This window comes from Salvelinus namaycush, chromosome 26, assembly GCF_016432855.1.
Source record: "Salvelinus namaycush isolate Seneca chromosome 26, SaNama_1.0, whole genome shotgun sequence".
Classification (NCBI taxonomy): Eukaryota; Metazoa; Chordata; class Actinopteri; order Salmoniformes; family Salmonidae; genus Salvelinus; species Salvelinus namaycush.
The window spans coordinates 9,445,806-9,467,580 of record NC_052332.1 but is presented as its reverse complement, the minus strand read 5'-3'; the positions used below and the strand labels follow the sequence as shown (position 1 = coordinate 9,467,580).

The window sequence follows — 21,775 nt, the reverse complement described above, 5'->3', positions numbered from 1 at the left end:
GTTAACATGACAGCGCATTAAAAAAAAATATTAGGCGCCATTTAGGTTAGGCTATTTGATTGGATAAACCTGCGTTATGTAAAAAGTGTATGTCTCATTACATCGTCATACATTGTATCTGCAGCCTGTAGGCTACAACAAAGGCCACGTACTCTTTCTGCCATATCCTGTACCTGCTACATCATTTATATTAGATGCATTTCTTTGACTGAATGTCGGTGGAGCGCCGCAGCGGAGCGTCTCTCCAACAGCACCCTGGAGAGGCACGCTGGGAATGGACACGCAACATATTTCGACAAAGTGGGCACTGCTTATCACAGGGCGACATCAACACTCAACCTAAAAAGCCGTTATGCCACTGGATGAAGTAAATTGTCAATGTTTTGGGGGCAGAATTATGAGGTTTTATGTGTTGTTGTTGGTCAGTTTACCTCAGAAAAGGCCGTCCGCGTCAATCTGCCGCCATAGACGGCCTCCTAATCCCGCCTAATGAGCGGGCCGGCCGTGAGTGGCCTACATCGATCAGGGGTGCACGACTCCAGTTTACTGTAGGACTGACGCTTATTCCGCTTACGTAATAATACAAACAGCATAAATTACTATAGCAACTATATAGAGGAGCAACAATGTTGTTATAACAGGTAAAGCAGCTACCGCTATACACCCCATTAATCTTTGCTGCATCAACAGTTTTAATCTGTTCACAGTCTTTTGTCCCTCAAGGGCTTGATAAAGAATAGCATAGAAGGCCTTCAACGTTAAAGTGTTGATTGACAGTGTCCTACAACACATTGATGAGGTCACACGGTCTCTGTTAACCCTTTCACTCCGGCCTGACCGCTCCAAGTCCAGTATACCGTTACACAGCCTGCACCTGGGTAGGTGCCGTCTGAAAGTTGTGCTTAATGAAAAGGAATGTCTTTAATACATTTATGAGATGGCTAATTGATACGGGTCCCCTCAAGTCGCCAAGCGAGCTCCATCTGTTCGGCCCTACCGGCATTGAATGTGACGCAATTAATACCTGCCTTCAGCCATTATCAACAGCGTGGTTCATTATACATGAGACCCAGAGGAGTTTGTGAGAGGTAAACAACTCTCTTTACTATCACCATGGATGACCGTCATGCGTAGAAACGTAATCCTTTCCAAGTGCGCCTCAGCACATCCGATCTGGTTTCAAAACTTTTGTAGACTGAGGCCCTATACGTTACCCTTTGTTCTGACAGATACACCTTTAACATAGTCAAGGGCGTAACTGATCCCCTGTCAGTCTGAAAAGAGGTTTGAGGCATGCAGTGCTGAGGTGTAGTGAGTGATTTCTCACAACTAGAACAGAACAATATCATTTTGGGGGGGTGGCAGGGAGGGTTTCACAAATTTCTATCTATATTTAGGGTCCTTTTGGAGGAAGGATTGTTGACATACAGTACCAGTCAAAAGGTTAGACACCTACTCATTCAAGGGTTTATTCTATTCTTTTTTTTACTATTTTCTACGTTGTAGAATAATTGTGAAGACATCAAACCTATGAAATAACACATATGGAATCATGTAGTAACCCAAAAAAGTGTTAAATCAAAATATATGTTATATTTGACATTCTTCAAAGTAGCCACCCTTTGCCTTTGACAGCTTTGCACACTCTTGGCATTCTCTCAACCAGCTTCAATGCTTTCCCAACAGTCTTGAATGAGTTCCCACATATGCTGAGCACTTGTTGGCTGCTTTTCCTTCACTCTGCGGTCCAACTCATCCCAAACCATCTCAATTGGGTTGAGGTCGGGTGCTTGTGGAGGCCAAGTCAGATGATGCAGCCCTCCAGCACTGTCCTTCTTGATCAAATAGACCTTACACAGCCTGGAGGTGTCCTGTCATTGTCCTGTTGAAAAACAAATGATTGTCCCACTAAGTGCAAACCAGATAGGATGGCGTATTGCTGCAGAATGCTGTGGTAGTCATGCTGGTTAACTGTCCCTTGAATTCTAAATAAATCACAGCAAAGCACCCCCACACCATCACACCTACTCCTCCATGCTTCACGGTGGGAACCACACATGCAGAGATCATCCGTTCACCTACTCTGCGTCTCACAAAGACACGGCGGTTGGAACCAAGAATCTCAAATTTGAACTCATCAGAACAAAGGACAGATTTCCACCGGTCTCATGTCCATTGCTTGTATTTCTTGGGCCAAGCAAGTCTCTTCTTATTGGTGTCCTTTAGTAGAGGTTTCTTGCAGCAATTCAACCATGAAGGCCTGATTTTTTTTATAGTCTCCTCTGAACAGTTGATTTTGAGATGTCTGTTACTTTAACTCTGTGAAGCATTTATTTGGGCTGCAATTTCTAAGGCTGGTGACTAATGAACTTATCCTCTGCAGCAGAGGTAACTCTGGGTCTTCTTTTCCTGTGGCGGTCCTCATGAGAGCCAGTTTCATCATAGCACTTGATTGTTTTTGCGACTGCTCTTGAAGAAACTTTCAAAGTTCTTGACCTTCATGTCTTAAAGTAATGATGGACTGTTTCTCTTTGCTTATTTGAGCTGTTTTTGCCATAATATGGACTTGGTGTTTTACCAAAAAAGTATGTCTTCTGTATACCACCCCTACCTTGTCACAACACAACTGATTGGCTCAAACCATTAAGAAGGAAAGAAATTACACAAATTAACTTTTAACAAGGCACACCTGTTAATTGAAATGCATTCCAGGTGACTACCTCATGAAGCTGGTTGAAAGAGTGCGCAAAGCTGTCATCAAGGCAAATGGTGGCTACTTTGAAGAATCTCAAATAATAACATATATTTTGATTTAACACTTTTTTTTGGTTACTACATGATTCCATGTGTTATTTCATAGGTTTGATGTCTTCACTATTATTCTAAAATGTAGAAAATAGTAAAAATAAAGAGAAACCCTTGAATGAGTAGGTGTGTCCAAACTTTTGACTGGTACTGTATATCTGATATTTGTATCTTAAAGCATAATTTACATAATTCATTTTAAGTTGGAATATTTGTAACATTTTGGCCTTACCCAGGCTTCTTTTGAAACTCTGTTTCATCTGTAGTTGCTAAAGTTGGTGTCATGAAACTTGCTCTGTCATGATTTGGTATTTTCAATAACAATTTTCTTACATTAATTTATGAATATTGAAAAATATAAACTTATATTCATATATTTATTTTCATGATGGAGGCTTTGGTAAGGCCAACATGTCATAAATTATTTCTCAATTATTTTTTAAGATATGTGTCACTAATTCTTCCTCCAAAAGTCCGTTCCAAGGATTACATTTTGTGAAAATCCCCCAAATCATGGTATTTTTATTTTAGTTTCGTAAGGAATCACACCAGTGTAGGTAGGAAAGTATATTAAGGCCGACCTTTCAGTGGCAGGGGAATATTCAGCTTAACATGTTTTGAGTGACACTTTGACCTTTTAGTAGACTAAAGCCAGGTGTATGGAGAAGAGGAACTTGGAACGATTTGATTATTTAATGTCATTTATTTTCTGAGTAGGTCTTTGAAGATTTTGACCCATATGTGAACTCAGAGAGCGGTTCCTCCCGCTATATTCAATTACAATAATTACATTACAATAATGACATCTAATTCCCCCATTCCTTCCTACAGCAGGAAGTGGGTCTAGTTAGTTGATTCCAGAGCCATTTACTGTATGGCTCTGGTTCTCAACTCCGCTTTTCACTGATAACCAGTAAGGGACATGCTGTTTTGAGTTTTGCCAGTAGCCTAACATGACACTGGATATGCTTGCGGTGCATTGCCTCGACGAATACTGAAACGATGTGGGCTAGGCCTATAGACGAGATGCACAGTGGGAGAATCGCACAGTCTTCCCACTAAGCCTAAATGTATTGATCGACGGCAGAGAGAAAGTGACCCATTTCTCCTCTCATTTCCTACACTACCTCCGCACTCCACGGATGTTATTGATCCATGCTCCACTGCAGATGACCCACCCTACTGTCATCTGTGGTTAGACACTACCCTTAGTCGCTCACTACACCCACTCACCGCTATCCACTTCCTCTGTTTTCTTTATTTTTAGGATGAGGACTGACACTAGTGTTATTCCCCAGGCGTAGGCTAGTCTTGTGTAGAGTAGTTTCAGCCTGCATGAGAGAAACTGTCCAAAGCCTGGCTCTGCTATGGGGGAACAAGCCCTCTGTATCATTGACTGTCACTAAGGGCATTTTGTTCGTTAGATTATAGCACTGTAATAGGCCCTGGGCAGGGTCCTAATCATGGTTTGCTCACTGAGTTAGTGTAGCCTATAAGGCTTGGCCATAATGTGTCAGTGTACTAGGCCTAACATCCTGGCCGCTGTCTCACCGGGTGGTTTTGATGGCACAGCACTTTTGAAGCCCCAGAGGCCTGCTGACTTTCAGCATATGGCCTTCTCTTAACGGTAGGAAATGATTAGAGGTAATCTCTGATAATCCAATCTGATTATATTCCCCTCAGGGAACAGGAAAGAGTCAGATTGAGAGGGAGAAAGAGAGAGTCAAACGTCACGTGAAATATGGAGGATCATGTCTGTTTTAATTTGGATCTGACAGATTATCTTTCTGTTTTCTACTACTTGCCAAGTGAGGTTGAGGAAAAATAAAAAGACAGTAGGCTGTCATTGACCTTTTCTGGATTAAAATAAAAAGATTTTAGTCTAACCTACTGTCTTTCTGTGAAACCTTAAAGGGTTGTCCTGGAACCAAAAAAGGGTTGTCCGACGGAGTCAGACAAAGAACCCTTTAGGAACCCTTTTTTTTCTAAGAGTGTAGGCAAGTTTAAGTCTTGAGCAAGGTTACCAGTCACCTGAACGTGGTTCACCAAGTCACCTCTGTTAAACCTGTCTGTCTCTCACTTGTCCTCTAGCAACAACACCATACATGGCCACATGTGCCAAGTGCTGACTTAACCGCTTGGCATATTCGGCCACGTGTAGTGTTGTTGACATGGATAGCTTGCCTAACAACTCCAACTTTAGTATGATGTGAAAGAATAGGCAGGCGACGGGTTGACAGGCAGAGTACAGATCTTGTTATAAAACTGTTACGTGCCCACTGCCAGGCAACCTTACCAGGCTGGATCGGGAGGAATGATCAGGCTTGCCAAGACAAGTCTGCTAATTCATGCCAATGTCTCTCAGCCAATTATGATTGAATGTTAAGGAGATGGGCTCATGTCCTCTTCTGAACTGTGGGATGGTGCCAGAAGAACTAGAATAGTTAATTATTCACTCAAATCACGCAATGTCCACAAGTGACCCTTTGTGTGTGTGTGTGTGTGTGTGTGTGTGTGTGTGTGTGTGTGTGTGTGTGTGTGTGTGTGTGTGTGTGTGTGTGTGTTAGATTAAGTTCTGGAATGCACTCACAGATGGGGCTATTCCCGTCTCTCATCCCCCTCCTCCACTAGATACTGCCCAAATGAATGTAACCCAAATTGGCTGATAAGATTAAGGGGTGGTTAAACATTGAAATCTATGAGATCGTATTTATAGCAGGCTTTGACTGTCATGCATGTTTTTCTCTTCCACTCTTTCTTTCTTTATTCCGTTTCGCACACGGGATGGTCCTACACCTCCCCTGGCATGTAGCTCCCCATACAGGAACAAAAACGAACGGACTTCACATGTGGAAAATCACAATTTCATATTTCACGTGTTGTCACGTTGCTTTGCATGTTATCACGTTCACTTCACATAAGATCACGTGTTCACATCTGAAATTCAAGTCGGTTTTTCTTCAAGGGTCACCGTGGGCCTATTCACTGAGGTGGCAATGAGGCTATTTTAGAATATTGCGGATAGAAATACAATGTGTAGAGTTGTGAGATTGCCTAATTTAACCGCCATAAAGGTAGATTCCAGACGATAACCTACATTTTCTGTCTGATGTGACGAGACAGTATGTTGCCACCGCTGGCGACCCCCATGGGTTTCTGAGTGGGTCATGGTGTGTGTGTGTGAAGGGTTAGCAGGAAGGTTCAGTGGTCCAGGCCCCAGCAGGGGGTTGTTGTAATCCTGTCAGAATATCATGTCGTCCCCCTGCCAGGGCTCCTCCTAAACGTAGACTGACAGTATATGATTAGCTAACACAGGATTGCAGTCTCATTCACTTTACCCACTGGGAGGATAAGCTCTGTCTCCTAGTGTCACTGGAAGGGCCACCTCTACGCCTTGGCTTGAAATGATTTCTCTATTCGTTACAATCAAATGGCCTTATCAAAACCCCATCCTCAAACATCTCTCTCCTTCCTTTTACAGTTCCCTGTGGGTAGACGGTCTGCCTGTGACATCTACTGGCATGGAGTCTCTTTCCATGACAATGACAACATCATCTCTGGACAGGTCAACAAGTTCCCAGGTACACTGATCCCCTCTATTTCTGGAAAGAACCTATGGGAGGTGCCGGACACCATTTTGTAGGTTGTCACAGTGTTTCCCGTAGATGGTTTCCCAATTCAATATCCAGGGCCTCTTTAACTAAAAATGTATTAGTCAGTCCTACCCCCTATATAATGTTATGGTGGGAGACACTGTTGTCAGGCAGGTTTTTGGCATGCCTCCTGTTATGTGAGCCTTGCTAAGCCCAACTTAATGCCTTGTCATGCCAAGGTAAAAACCAAGTATTACTGATTTTATTGTAATGTCTTTTCTACATCACCGGGTGATGTAGAACCCTTTTCTACAGAGGGTTCTACCTGGAACCCAAAAGGGTTCTAACTGGAACTAAAAAGGGTTGTCCTATGGAGACAGCCACCTTTTTGAAACTTTTTTTGTTGTTGTAAGATCTTAGGCAAGTCTTCAGGTCTTGGGCAAGGTTGCTAATCACCTGAATGTGGTTCACCAAATCACCTCTTTACACCTGTCTGTTTCTCTCTTGTCCTCTACCTCTCAATATACACTATATATACATAAGTATGTGGACACCTCTTCAAGTTAGTGGATTCGCCTATTTCAGCTACACCTGTTGCTGACAGGTGTATAAAATCAAGCACACAGCAATCTCCATAGACTAACATTGGCAGTAGAATGGCCTTACTGAAGTGCTCAGTGATTTTCAATGTGGCACTGTCATAGGATGACACTTTTCCAACAAGTCAGTTTGTCAAATTTCAGTCCTGCTAGAGCTGCCCTGGTCAACTCTAAGTGCTGTTATTATAAAGTGGAAACGTCTAGGAGCAACAACGCCTCAGCTGCGAAGTGGTAGGCCACACAAGCTCACAGAACAGGAACACCGAGTGCCGAAGCATGTAGCGTGTAAAAATAGTCTGTCCTCGGTTGTAACACTCGCTACCGAGTTCCAAACTGCCTCTGGAAGCAACGTCAGCACAATAACTGTTTCTTCGGGAACTTGGGTTTCAATGGCCGAGCAGCCGCAAACAAGCCGAAGATCACCATGCACAATGCCAAGCGTCGGCTGGAGTGGTGTAAAGCTCGCCACCATTGGACTCTGGAACAGTGGAAACACGTTCTCTGTAGTCATAAATCACGCTTCACCATCTGGCAGTCCGATGGACGAATCTGGGTTTGACGGATGCCAGGAGAACGCTACCTTCCCCAATGCATAGTACCAACTGTAAAGTTTGGTGGAGGAGGAATAATGGTCTTGGGCTGTTTTTCATGGTTCAGGCTAGGTTCCAGTGAAGGGAAATCTTAACGCTACAGCATACAATGACATTCTAGACGATTCCGTGCCTCCAACTTTGTGACGACAGTTTGGGGAAGGCCCTTTCCTGTTTCAGCATGGCAATGCCCCCGTGCACAAAGCGAGGTCCATACATAAATAATTTTTCGAGATCGGTGTGGAAGAACTTGACTGGCCTGCACAGAGCCCTGACCTCAAACAAATTTGGGATGAATTGGAATACTGACGGAGCCTAATCGCCCAAAATGAGTGCCTGACCTAATGCTATTGTGGCTGAATGGAAGCAAGTCCCTGCAGCAATGTTCCAACATCTAGTGGAAAGCCTTCCCAGAAGAGCAGAGGCTGTTATAACAGCAAAGGGGGGACCAACTCCATATTAATACCCATGAATTTGGAATGAGATGTTCGATGAGCAAGTGTCCAGATACTTTTGGTCATGTAGTGTACCTTTTTAACTTGGCCTCTGTCTATCTGGCCATGTGTGAATTGTTCTGTAGGTATGATTGAGATGCTGAGGAAGATCAACCTGACCCGAGCTGTGAGGACCATGCAGGAGCTGTTCCCTGAGGAGTACAACTTCTACCCCCGCTCCTGGATCCTGCCCGAGGAGTACCAGCTATTCTCCACACAGGTACAGGACAGTAATTGGGCAAAAGATTAGAATTGGGCTGCCTGTGTAAATGCCTGTCTCCCCACCTCTGTTTTCAGCTGCGCTCAGCGTTTCCCCTAGGATTTTTTTCAGCAACGGTGGCAAAGTTAGTGTGGGTTTTAGAGGCCCTCTGTTTTAATGCACATTTCTTGCAATTATACAAATCCTGCCATGGCTTATGCCATGTTCTTATATCTAAGTGACAAAAAAATCTAATCAACGGGGGCCCAATGCCATGACACTTTGAGAATTTTTGATTCTCCCTGACTCTAGTTTTTTTGGGGGGGTGATTGTTAGTTCTCAAAGATGATCTTATTAAGAAAATATATATAGCATTATCATTTCTGCATACTTTATATCTGGTTTTAGTAGTTCAAGTTTACACTGAACACGTTTTACCATCCCCAAAATGATATATAAAAACATACAGTATATACACTCCGTGGACTGTTTATTTGCTCCCACAGACAGTGGCCGTGGCTTGTTATATAAAGCAGACATCGAGGCATTCAGTTACTGTTCGATTGAACATTAGAATGGGCAAAACTAATGACCTAAGCGACTTTGAGCATGGTATGATCGTCGGTGCCCCTCACGCTGGTTCCAGTATCAGTCAATGTTTTCCTGGCACACGTTTGGTCCCTAAATACCAATTGAGCAAAGTGTCCATGCCCTGAAGAATTCTGGCTCTTCCAGAGGCAAAGGGTGGGTCTGACCCGGTACTAGATGGGTGTACCTAATAAACTGAGGTATATATTCTTATCATTAATCTTTTTTTTGTGGTGGCAACGATTTAGCACCGGCGACCCGCCCCTGCTAAATTAATATAGGGGAAACACTGCATAGTCCATAGTGGACCAGGGACATTCACTCCCCATGGCATCCAGTCACAAGGCTGAGCTCTTGACCTTAATTGGATGTTGTAAAATAGTGTAAGTGCTCGCTGGCTCCTCTGAGTCAATGAGGTTTTACTATTCTTAGTTAACTTTCTTTGGCACAGTTTGGAGATGTACCGCCGACCCATCTGTCGGTAACGGCAATCTAGACAGTGTCTTAACTCCTATGGCACCGTTTTGCGTCCAATGATTTCATGCAAACTAGTGGTGCACAGGCCTTCGTGTATTCCACACACACACATGTACACTAACACACACACTTCTGGGGTAATTGGCAGGGACAGTGGATCTGTTCTGAGCGTGCTCAGTGCGAACAGGGCATGGCTAAGCAGTTTAGCACAGAGAGAGCCAACAGCAGCTGCTAATAGTGAATGACACGCTCTCTAACAGGCTGTGACACGCCCTGGTCCCTAGCATACCACAGGATACCACACACACATACTGTACCACAGCGCCAGCTGTGTTAAACACACACACACACACACACACACACACACACACACACACACATACTCTAATGCTCGCATGCACTCGCATACATACATACATACATATATGCATATACAGCCCCCCCTCCCCTCTACTCCTCCTGCCCCCTTATTGAAGCCTCAGCATTGGCACCAATGACTGTATATACAGTCAGGCCCATAAGTATTTGGACAGTGACACACTTTGCATCATTTTGTCTCTGTTCTCCACCACAATGGATTTGAAAGGAAACAATCAAGATGTGCTTTAAGTGTAGACTGTCATCTTTAATTTAAGGGTTTTGTCAAAAGTATTGTATGAACGGTGTAGGAATTACGACCATTTTTATACATAGCCCCCAATTGTAGGGTCTTAAAAGTAATTGGACAAATCAAGCTAATCATAAATTAAAATGTGAGTTAATTCTTGATTGCAAATCCTTTGCAGTCAGTGACTGTCTGAAGTCTGGAACCCATAGACATCACCAGATGCTGGGTTTCTTCCCTGGTGATGCTCTGCCAGGCTTTTACCTCTGCTGTCGTCAGTTCCTGCTTGTTCTTGGGGCGTTTTGCCTTCAGCAAGTGAAATGCATCCTCAGTTGGATTCAGGTCAGGTGATTGACTTGGCCATTGCAGAACGTTCCACTTCTTTGCCTTAAAGTATTGGGTTGCTTTCGCAGTGTGCTTCAGGTCATTGGGGCGGCAGGTAGCCTAGTGGTTAGAGCGTTGGACTTGTAACCGAAAGGTTGCAAGATTGAATCCCCGAGCTGACAAGATAAAAATCTGTCGTTCTGCCCCTGAACAAGGCAGTTAACCCACTGTTCCTAGGCCGTCATTTAAAATAAGAATTTGTTCTTAACTGACTTGCCTAGTTAAATAAAGGTAAAACAATGTAATTGTACATCTGCACTGTGAAGCGGCGTCCAATGAGTTTTGATGCATTTGGCTGAATCTGAGCAGATAATATAACCCTAAACCCTTCAGAATTCATACTGCTGCTTCTGTCAGCAGTCACATCATCAATAAATACAAGGGAACCAGCTCCATGGGCAGCCATACATGCCCACGCCATAACACTACCTCCACCGTGATTCACAGATTATGTGGTGTGGTATGCTTCGGATCATGAGCAGTTCCTTCCCTTCTCCATACTCTTCTCTTCCCATCATTCTGGTACACGTTGATCTTTGTTTTATCTGTCCATAGGATGTTGTTCCAGAAGTGTACAGGCTTTATTTTTTTTATTTTTTTTATTTTTTGCAAACTCTAATCTAGTCTTCCTGTTTGAGGCTTACCAATGGTTTACATCTTGTGGTAAACCCTCCGCATTTACTCTGGTGAAGTCTTCTCTTGATTGCCGACTTTGACACAGATACGCCCACCTCCTGGAGGGCATTCTTGATCTGGCCAATTGTTGCGAAGGGGTTTTTCTTAGCCAGGGAAACAATTCTTCTGTCATCCACCACAGTTGTTTTCCATAGTCTTCCGGGCTTTTTTGAGCTCGTCAGTGCGTTCTTTCTTTTTAAGAATGTACCAAATAGTTGATTTGGCCACACCTCATGTTTTTGCTATCTCTCTGATGGGTTTGTTTAGATTTTTTCCCAGCCTAATGATGGCTTGCTTCTCTGGCAGTGACAGCTCTTTGGACTTCATATTGAGGGTTAATGGCAACAGATTCCAAATGCCACACATGACATCAACTCTAGACCTTTTATCTGCTTACTTGTAAATTAACTAACACACACCTGGCCATGGAACAGCTGAGCAGCCAATTGTCCAATTACTTTTGGTCCCATAAAAAGGGGCGGACCACATATATAAAGTACTGTTATTCCTACACCGTTCACCCGATTTGGATGTAAATACCCTCAAATTAATATTCATTATTTAATATGCTGTGGTAGACAGGTAAATTAATAATAACTTGGTCAATATCCAAATATTTATGTACCTGACTGTATGAATGGATAATGCCTTTGATCACGTGACACCATATGTCTAACGCATTGAAGCCAAATTTAAGTCGGTTATGATGGCGTCTCATGGAGACATAAGATGTGCAGTTTGAGATACTCCAGGAAGTGATGTTGCAGGCTAGCTCAGTGCTGCCCCCTCTCATTAAGTAACTCAAGTTGATGGCCGACCGGGGTACTGCAGGCTCCCATTAGCAACTCGATTATCTTTATAGCTTATTTTGTGTGTGATTTTAAAATGATTGGTTCAAGGACATACATCTGGTGTATTAGAAGCAATTATTGGTACCGTGATCGTCTTTGAAACATTTGACTATTTACAAGAAGATTGACCTATTCATTATAATGGGACATCCTGTATTCTGCTAACAATGCCTGCCGTACAGAAGTTGGCCTTGAACTATTGTGGCTTCGATGAGAGGGGGGAGTCGTTCTCCCCTGGTTGGCACGCAGGATTATTTAGAGCTAGAAAATGTAATGGTGTTTGACCTTCGGAGGTCACTGTGACTTTGAGAGGGTGTGTCCTCAGACAGCCTCCCTGCCTAGCATAGGGATGAATGGTGGATGGGTCATTCAACTGGCTTTGTGAATGAACTGACATTGAAAGGGCACAGTGTAAAAAGATACAGCTCAGCTAGTCCAACAGAGGGGGGCACTGCAGCCCCTTTTTAAAAGGCTCTGCATCTTAACCACAGACAGTCTACAGCAGGGCTCTCTGATTTCTGGAGAGCTACCGTCATGTAGGTTTACGCTCCGACCCTAATCTTGTGCACCTGATTTTAATAATTAGCTGGTCGGTAAGATGACTCAGGTTAGTTACAACTGGGGTTGAATTGAAAACCTAGAGGACGGTATCTCTCCAGGAACAGGGTTGGAGAGCCCTGGACTAGACAAAGACTAACCTTGATGGGGCTGTGCCATAGGATCCTATCAGAGCTGAGGGCGTTAAGTATTAACATTAGTCTGAATTACTTCATTCTTCAATCAAGGTAGGTCACGATAAGGAATGAGACTGTGTATGTAGTTAATATGAATTAATCCCAGTGTAGGAAATTGCTCTAGATAAATATAAGCCCTCCGAGCTCAATATCTGGCCTTGGGATGTGGTGTCTGACTGGTGCAAAAATACTCATGAGAGAGTGAATATTGAAAAATGTCCATACAGACATTAGCAGTAATGTTTTTCCAGAGAGGCACGGACAGGATAATGTCCTCCGCTAAAGATGCAGTCATGCATAGACAAAGCCAATAGCTACAGTATTAGACTTGATATCGCTCTCCTTATATCACTCAGTATGAGCTTAAGTCACATTTACGGGGATGACAGGAAGTCCTCTATCATCTTTCAGCACTAAATGTACGGGGATTTGACTCAGAGGGGGCTCCTTTACAATCCAGCTGATTTGGCCTCTTTGCCATTGATGAGAATTGGTTTGAAAGTTAAAGAGCAAAAATATTTGGCATTTTCCCCTAAACATCAAATCAGATGACCCTTGCTTGATTGACCTTTAACGTCTTCTTCCATTTAGACTCCTGGTTGGTCAATGTTTTATTTCTGAGTGTTGCTGTCTGTCTCAGATCAATCTGGCCAAGGACATTGACCTGTCCCAGAAGCCCACCTTCATCATCAAGCCGGACGGAGGGTCCCAGGGGGACGGCATCTACCTCATCCGTGACCCCGGCGACCTCAGGGTCATAGCGGGGTCACATACCAAGCAGTCCGTGGTCCAGGAGTACATCCACAAGCCCCTGCTCATCGACAAGCTCAAGTTCGACATCCGTCTCTACGTGCTGGTCAAGTCCCTGGAGCCGCTGGAGATCTATATCGCGAAAGAGGGGCTGTCGCGTTTCTGCACCGAGCCATACCAGGTAAGAACATGCATAAGGACTTTATAATAAACCCATTCGGCACCGAGCCATACCAGGTAGGAACACTTTATCTGAAGAGTACCTACGCATGGACTTCATGACGCATACATACCGCATTCATAAGCAGTACATATGATATTTTATCTTCCGTTCGGCCTGAAAGCATACTACTAGCATTTTAAACATTGCCTTCATGTTTTAAACAGTGAATATAGTATTCTGAAATGTGTTTCTCCCTGCCACCCCACTAGGAGCCCAGTCAGAAGAACCTGAGCCATGTGTTCATGCACCTGACCAACTACTCCCTCAACGTCCAGAGCGGGAACTTCGTCCACTCAGACAGCCTGTCGTCGGGCAGCAAGCGCACCTTCTCCAGCGTGCTCTACCGCCTGGCCTCTAAGGGGGTGGACATTAAGAAGGTGTGGTCAGACATCATCTCGCTGGTCATCAAGACGGTCATCGCCCTGGTCCCTGAGCTCAAGGTTTACTACCAGGCCGACATACCGCCCGGCAAACCAGGACCCACCTGTTTCCAGGTAGGGACAGGAGAGTGTGGAGTGTGTGATTCAGTTAGTTGTCATGTGAATCTAATGGGAAAGAGGTTTTACAATCTAATATAACTATTGTCGTTGAATATTCTAATCAAGCGAGGGAGACTTTGTCATTTCGTCAAACAATCATCTTTATTCAATATTAATTAATTATTGCAATAATGAGGCTGGTCGAGTAATCTAACCTTTACACAAATGCAGAGTCCTATATATAGCTGACACTAAAAATGCTTAGTCATGATTGGTTCCACCCATCCCATGCAGATTGGGGCATCATAAGCCACTCTGGGTTCATCCAGTCGTTATCTGCAGGGGGTTGTTGTCTTAATCCCACCCTGTTTTTAGTTTCCCAGATGCAAGGATGATTTTGAGACAATGAGGGATCGTTCTACTCCTAAGCTATCCCTAGTAAAACACATTCTTGTTTCTGTAATGCAGTTTTTAACTCATTTGTCAGCTCAAGCCTTCTCTGGTGACCATACGCCCAGATTAGCTGCAGGGAACTAGATTGGAGACCATTAAAAACCCAGACACTAGTAGGACAGAAATGTCTTACTATTAGTTAAATATTAATTGTTAACCATTAATCTGAAATAAATCAGGTAAATATGTAATTTTCCTCTCACACTATCTTCAGTTGTATCAAGGTGAAAGACCATGAATCCACGTTTTGATAGCCTTGAGCTCAGACGGAGTTATGAAAACGACACTAATATGGATGATATTAAAATGTGTTCTAAGGTACTAGATGTATTTTAGGGATAGTGTGACTGAGTTGTAGATGTGGTGTTTTGCAATACATAACGCCCATTTCTACCGTGTGTGTGTTAGATCTTGGGATTTGACATCCTCCTGATGAAGAACCTAAAGCCAGTTTTACTGGAGGTCAACGCCAACCCCAGTATGAGAATAGAACACGAGCAGGAGGTGAGTAGGACCACCATCATCATCATCATCACTGCCATGCTCTGAAGTACTAATGGTGTGTCTGTTTCAGGTGTCCCCGGGGGTGTTTGAGTACGTCCCCAGCCCAGTAGATGAGGAGGTGAAGGTGGGAGTCATCAGGGACACACTTCGTCTCATGGACCCTGCTCAGAGGAAATCACTCACGTGAGTCACACACACACACACACACACACACACACACACACACACACACACACACACACACACACACACCCGTGGCCATGAAGCTATGGTTAAGGCAGGGGTTTGGATTGACTTGGAATGTGGACATGAAGTCAGGGTTCAGGGCTCTACGACATCACAGCGTTAGGCTTTCACAATGCAATTCAAGGAAACGGGTTTGTGATTTTGACGCGCGTAGAAAGGAGTCCTCATGACTGCGTTCAAGTGCGTGTGTCGTGGCTAATTCTCTTCACAATATACAAACACAGGCTCATTCTGTTCAGAACAACACAGGGTAGCCTAGCGGTTAAGAGCATTGGGCCAGTAACCGAAAGGTCGCTGGTTCGAATCCCTGAGCTGACTAGGTGAAAAAATCTGTCTGTACCCTTGTGCAAAAGCACTTAACCCTAATTGGTCCTGTAAGTCGCTCAAGATAAGAGCTTCTGCTAAATGACTACAATGTAACTGTACATCAAGTGTCATGATCATAAATGTTGACACTGTGTATGACATTTTGTTTTTATGCTCTGGAAATGTGAAGTGCGCATTTGGACTCACGGGTGTTGCTTGTATGACATCAAAGCGGTATTTATTATAATCCTCAATGTCTTATCGTTCAAAATACAGAGTCCTCTTAATTTATAGCATTTCCCTCACTCTGATAACAAAAACATTTTGAAATATTTGCCCAGTTAGCGGGGGGGGGGGGGGGTCAACGTCTTGTCACGCGAGGTGCTCAAGTTCAGAACGACTTTCAGTCAAAACCCCATCCAGCGCAGAGCCAGAGCTCTGACGTCTTGTACAGCATGTTACTGTACAGCCACTGTGTTCCAATTTTAGGCGTTTATCGGTGACCAAATATGCAATGTAGTGTAAAAGGCTACAAAGCTTTATGATATATTTGAGCAATGTAAGACATTACTCTATTCTTTAGAATTGCATTGCATTTATTTTTGTTTCCAAAGTAGGCCTGTCTTTTTAAGATTGACTACAGTAGGCTAGCCAAGACAAATGCTAGGTATCTTTTTGTACCTTTTTCTTTTTGTAGACTGTCAGTAGCCAACAGACACTTTTTTTCCCCCAGTGACAAGTAAGACAACCTAGATGGTAGCCTATGATTTAAAAAAGTAAGCTATTTCATCTGACATATCCAGGGAATGCGTGATTGATATTTTGATGTGCAACCTATCGAATTATCAGATTAAAAAAAAAAAATTAAACAAATTAGGTTGTTTTTGTGCATATTGGCCTAGGCTATATTATTCACCACCTGAGGAAGTGAGAACTTCAACACGCTTAGATTGTTAACTTTAAATATGACAATGTCGCTAGATAGCCATGTAGGCTAATTGAGTCATCGATCAGTAAATGTAATGTCCTACAACAACTTTCCAGCTCTAGGCCTATGCAGGCTACTTTAGGTAGGCCTATGCAGGCTACTTTAGGTAGGCCTAGTCACCGCAAGTGGCGCGCGCCGCTCCGCAGGCGCATCCAAAACCATATACTACATACCACTAATAAAACTTGTAGTATAGTATGTACGGGATACACATGGTTTCTTGCAGGTTCCTTCTCGACGATGCAACAGCAATACGAAAGAATAAGAATACGAACATCAAGCAAATGGCTCAGTAGAATATATATATATGTATATTTAGCAGAAGTATAATAATAGTATAAATTGTGCAGTATTTAGCAATCATAATAAGAGTTTGGCAGCGGTAAGTGTGTGTGTGCGCATGTGTGCTAACGTGTGTAGAATCGGTGCAGGTGGTCAGTCCCAATTCAAGTCTTCGACAGTCTGATGGCTTGTAGGCTCCGAGCCAACAGGCTCCGAGAACTTTCTATCAGACCTCATGCTTCCGATACTGTCTGCCCGACGGTAAGGCACAGCTCTTGGCTGGGGTGTGTGGAGAGCTTGAGGAGGATGCCGCCTTAGGAAGTAGAGACGCTGTTGCGCCCTCTTGACAACAGTGGTGGTGTTGTTGGTCCATGTCGTGTCCTCGGTGATGTGGACGCCGACGAACTTCAAACTGCTGACTCTCTACTGCAGTCCTGTTGATGTGAATCAGGGCATGTTCCCTCCTCTTCTTCCTGAAGTCAACAATCAAGTCATTTGCTTTGCTGACGTCGAGGGAGAGGTTGCTCTCCTGGCACCACAATGCCAGTTCACGCACCTCCTCCCTATAGAGTCGTCATTGTTGGTTATCAGGCTACAACTGTGGTTTTGTCAGCAAATTTGATGGAGTTGGTGTCCTGCAAAGCCTCTCAGTCGTGGGTGAACAGGGAGTACGGCAGAGGGCAGAGGACACACCCCAGGGGGCCCCTGTGTTAAGAGTCAGTGTGGAGGAGGTGTTGTTGCCAATACTCACAGCCTGTAGTCTGCCCGTCAGGAAGTCCAGGATCCAGTTGCAGAGGGAGGTGTCCAGACCAAGCTCGACACCAAGCTGAGAATCCTGGGAGGGAACTATAGTGTTGAATGCTGAACTGTAGTCAATTAACAGCATTCTCACATAGGTGTTCCTCTTGTCCAGATGTGTTACGGCCGTGTGAATGGCATCTTGCGTGGAGCTGTTGGCGGTACGCACACTGGAGTGGGTACGGTGTGCCTGGCATGTTGGCCTTGATGTGGGCCGTGACCAGCCTCTCGATGCACTTCATGATGACCGGGGTGAGTGCGAAGGGGCGATAGTCATGTCACCTTGTTTTTCTTGGGCACTGGGACGATGGTGGTCTCCTTGAAGCAAGTGGGGACTACAGCCTGGGACAGGGACAGGTTGAAGATGTCCAAGAAGAAGCCTACTCTGATTGTAAAGTGACGCTATGAACTCAATATCAAGAGGTGAGAAATAAATAATGTACTCCCAGAAAGCCGTGACTCTCCTCTATGTAACTAGAACAACAGTAGTTACTTTGAAAACGGTTTATTTTGAGGCTAGGGTTAGGGTTCCACTGAGATGTGGATGAAGCTTAGGGTGAAGCTGCATCATTCCCCCATTACCATAGATGGTGTCAGCGACCCAAGTCTCCTTCCCTACCTCCCTCCCTCCATCTCGACTAAGTTCACCCTGTGTGTGGTGATATTAGCCAATCAGTGTGACGTGTGTGGGTCTGGGCTCTAGGCTGGACCTGGGGATTGCTGATAGGGGGAAGTCTATCTCTCTCTCTCCCTCTGGTCTCTCTGGCCAGCCAGCTTTAGAAACGCCCCAGTGAGCAGCTCTCCATAAGCCTGTTAAAGGGAAACATTCAATTCCAGCCCAGCCGTGATGAAATTTCACACATGACTGCCGTGTGTGTCTATACCGGGTATGTTTGTGTGTGTGTGAGTCTGGCAGGCAGCTCGATGCTCTGCGGCCCATGGGGTGGCCATCACTAACCTCCCCTTACCACTATTCCGTTAAGACATACCGTTTCGTTACGGTAAATCTCTGCCTCTCTCTCTCTCTGCCTCTCTCTCTCTGCCTCTCTCTGCCCTTTTCTATCATTTTCATCCTCTCGCTTTCTGTCTTGATCTATCCCTGTTCTCTCTCGCTCTCCCTTCCTTGGTTATCAAGACATGGCTTTCACAGTCAGAATGATCTCTCTCTCTCTCCGCATCTTTCTCTATACGATGATCTTCCATATGTGACTCGTTTCAGGAAACTAGGCACATGTTGCACGTCACTACTTCACAGGAGCGCCATTTTGAGCGTAAACTTCTGGAGCATGTGATCTTTCATGTGCCTTAATAACAAACTTGTATGCCATCTGTAAATACGAATACAAATGTTAAATTACGAGCCTAGTTGGTTTAGCCACTGAAAAAGTCAGCAACCTTCCCGCTAGCCATGACTGGCTGAAATAATGAGTTGGCTGGACATGCCGAGAGATGAGTTTGGATTGGTCTGCCATGTAGCATGCTTCTGTCTATTAATGAGCTGGTCAGTATGTGTAGGTAATCTCTTCTAACGTGTACATTTAAAGAAAAAAAATTATATCACGTTGTAGAGCTGCATAAGTGTTCTCTACTTTCTGGAGGACTGAGTTTTGAAATCAGTGGAATTAGAGTATGATAGCTAAAGAGGAGAGAGACAAATATGCAGACTGAGTCCAACAGAGAACACACAGAACGCTGTTGTAATAAACACCTGTCTCCGGATTACATCTTCAAACAAAGGGCAACCATGACATCCGTGACAGAGGGAGAAGCGTTCATCCATGTATACGGGTAAGAGAGTCTAGCTAACATTTTCAGATATGACATGTTTCTAATTTTGTCAGAAAGTGTTGATGACACAAGTTTACTGGAGAACTGAGACGAAGTAGAGACTCTGGACAGGGTGGATATTCGTATAATAAAAAGCAGTTTTATTCAGAGGTAAAGATATCTGATACAAACATGCATGGACTCGTTCATTCAGCTCGTAAGGAACCTGCAGACAGAGCCCAGATAACAGAAATACATAGTCATTTTATACAGCACAGAAAGTAGGTAGAGTCTGGTAGATCTGGTTTTCTGGTTGGTCCTGATCAGGTTGTTGTCTTCTCAGATTGGTCCTGATGAGCTGTGCGTCATCCTTCTGAGTCTTGTAGCAAAAGTTCTTTGTTACCAAATGTTCAGCTAAGCAGGAGATTTTGTGTGTGCGTAGTCAGCCCTCTGTCCTTGGTTATGTGTGTGTCTCATTATTTCGTGAAATGCGGACCCAAGCACTCTTTTGATCAAGGCCTTTCCTTATCAGTGTTTATGAAAGGTCTGTGCCAGCCATCTATCTTTGGGTGTGTGAGAAACCCTGCTTAGAAAGAAGTTAGTTATAACAATGTAATAGCAATATGCTTGTGTTATTTACAATGGTATTTCTTACAAAAGTCATTTTATATTTCAAGTTAAAGTGTACTGTTAGCTAGCTAGCTAGTTAACGTTACGTTTATGACATGTGTAGTAATATTATTCATATCTCAGAGCCATTTGCATTGCTAAACTCAACAAAAAAAGAAACGACCCTTTTTCAGGACCCTGTCTTCCAAAGATAATTTGTAAAAATCCAAATAACCTCACATCTTCATTGTAAAGTTTTTAAACACTGTTTCCCATGCTTCCCATGCTTGTCTATGGTTCAATGAACCATAGACAATTAATGAACATGCACCTGTGGAATGGTCGATAAGACACTAACAGCTTACAGACGGTAGGCAATTAAGGTCACAGTTATGAACTTAGGACACTAAAGAGGACTTTCTACTGACTCTGAAAAACACAAAAAGAAAGATGCCCAGGATCCCTGCTCATCTGCGGAAATGTGCCTTAGGCATGCCTCAAGGAGGCATGAGTACTGCAAATGTGGCCAGGTCAATAAATTGCAATGTCCATTCGTCTTCACTGACGAGTCGCAGTTTTGTCTCACCAGGGGTGATGGTTGGATTCGCGTTTATCGTCGAAGGAATGAGCGCTACACTGAGGCATGTACTCTGGAGCGGGATCGATTTGGAGGTGGAGGGTCCGTCATGGTCTGGGCGGTGTGTCACAGCATCATCGGACTAAGGTTGTTGTCATTGAAGGCAATCTCAACGCTGTGCGTTACAGGGAAGACATCCTCCTCCCTCACATGTTACCCTTCCTGCAGGCTCATCCTGACATGACCCTCCAGCATGACAATGCCACCAGCCATACTGCTCGTTCTGTGCGTGATTTCCTGCAAGACAGGAATGTCTTGGTGGAAGAGTGGGTTAACATCTCACAGCAAGAACTTGCAAATCTGGTGCAGTCCATGAGGAGATGCACTGCAGTACTTAATGCAGCTGGTGGCCACACCAGATACTGACTGACTTTTGATTTTGACCTTTGTTCAGGGACACATTATTCCATTTCTGTTAGTCACATGTCTATGGAACTTGTTCAGTTTATGTCTTGTTGAATCTTATGTTCATACAAATATTTACACGTTAAGTTTGCTGAAAATAAACGCAGTTGACAGTGAGCGGACTTTTTTTGTTGTTGCTGAGTTTAGTTATAGCCTAATGTTAGCTAGCTGACATTGAACCCTGTTGGTTAGCTACCTGCAGATTCATGCAGGGTAGTGACGTTATGAGTTGGGAATATGGTTCATTGTTTAGATAGCTAGCTACATGTCAAAAAATAAGACTCCACAATACAAGTAACTATTTCAATAGAATGTTTACGATGTCACTGCAACAACTGTCAATCGACGTAGCTGGTAAATTCACTCTGGCTATCTACTCTATTTCAGAGCACTCTTGTCTGAGTGTGCCAGAGCACAGAATAACTGACAAATTTACGAAACACTCAACACCTGTTGAGTATGGCTGATATCAGTAAACATTGTATTCACCAACGCTCTGGATAACATAAAAACAGCTTAACCAGCTCTCTAAGCGGTAAGTAAACTGGTCAGAGTGAGCAGTTCTCTCATTTGTGTCTGGAGGTAGCTAGCCAACGTTAGCCAGTTAGCTTGCGTGCTTGACTGCTGCTGTTAGGACAGAACGCTCGGATCAACCCTACACCTCAGCCAGAGCATCCCGTGTGCGCTCTGAACGCTCCGAGAGTGAAACGCTCTGAATTTACGAACGGTTCTGAG

The 21,775-nt window shown here is 44.0% G+C and overlaps 1 protein-coding gene across 2 annotated transcripts in view; it reads left to right on the top strand.

Moving 5' to 3' along the window:
- Positions 1-21,775, top strand: part of ttll11 (tubulin tyrosine ligase-like family, member 11) — a 41,924-nt gene that overhangs the window by 2,506 nt on the left and 17,643 nt on the right. For both annotated transcript variants that reach the window (XM_038965182.1, XM_038965183.1), the window contains exons 2-7: positions 6,287-6,386; positions 8,168-8,301; positions 13,234-13,524; positions 13,776-14,060; positions 14,907-15,002; positions 15,073-15,185. In XM_038965182.1, the coding sequence (XP_038821110.1) occupies positions 6,287-6,386; positions 8,168-8,301; positions 13,234-13,524; positions 13,776-14,060; positions 14,907-15,002; positions 15,073-15,185 (1,019 nt within the window). The remainder of the gene's footprint in view (positions 1-6,286; positions 6,387-8,167; positions 8,302-13,233; positions 13,525-13,775; positions 14,061-14,906; positions 15,003-15,072; positions 15,186-21,775) is intronic.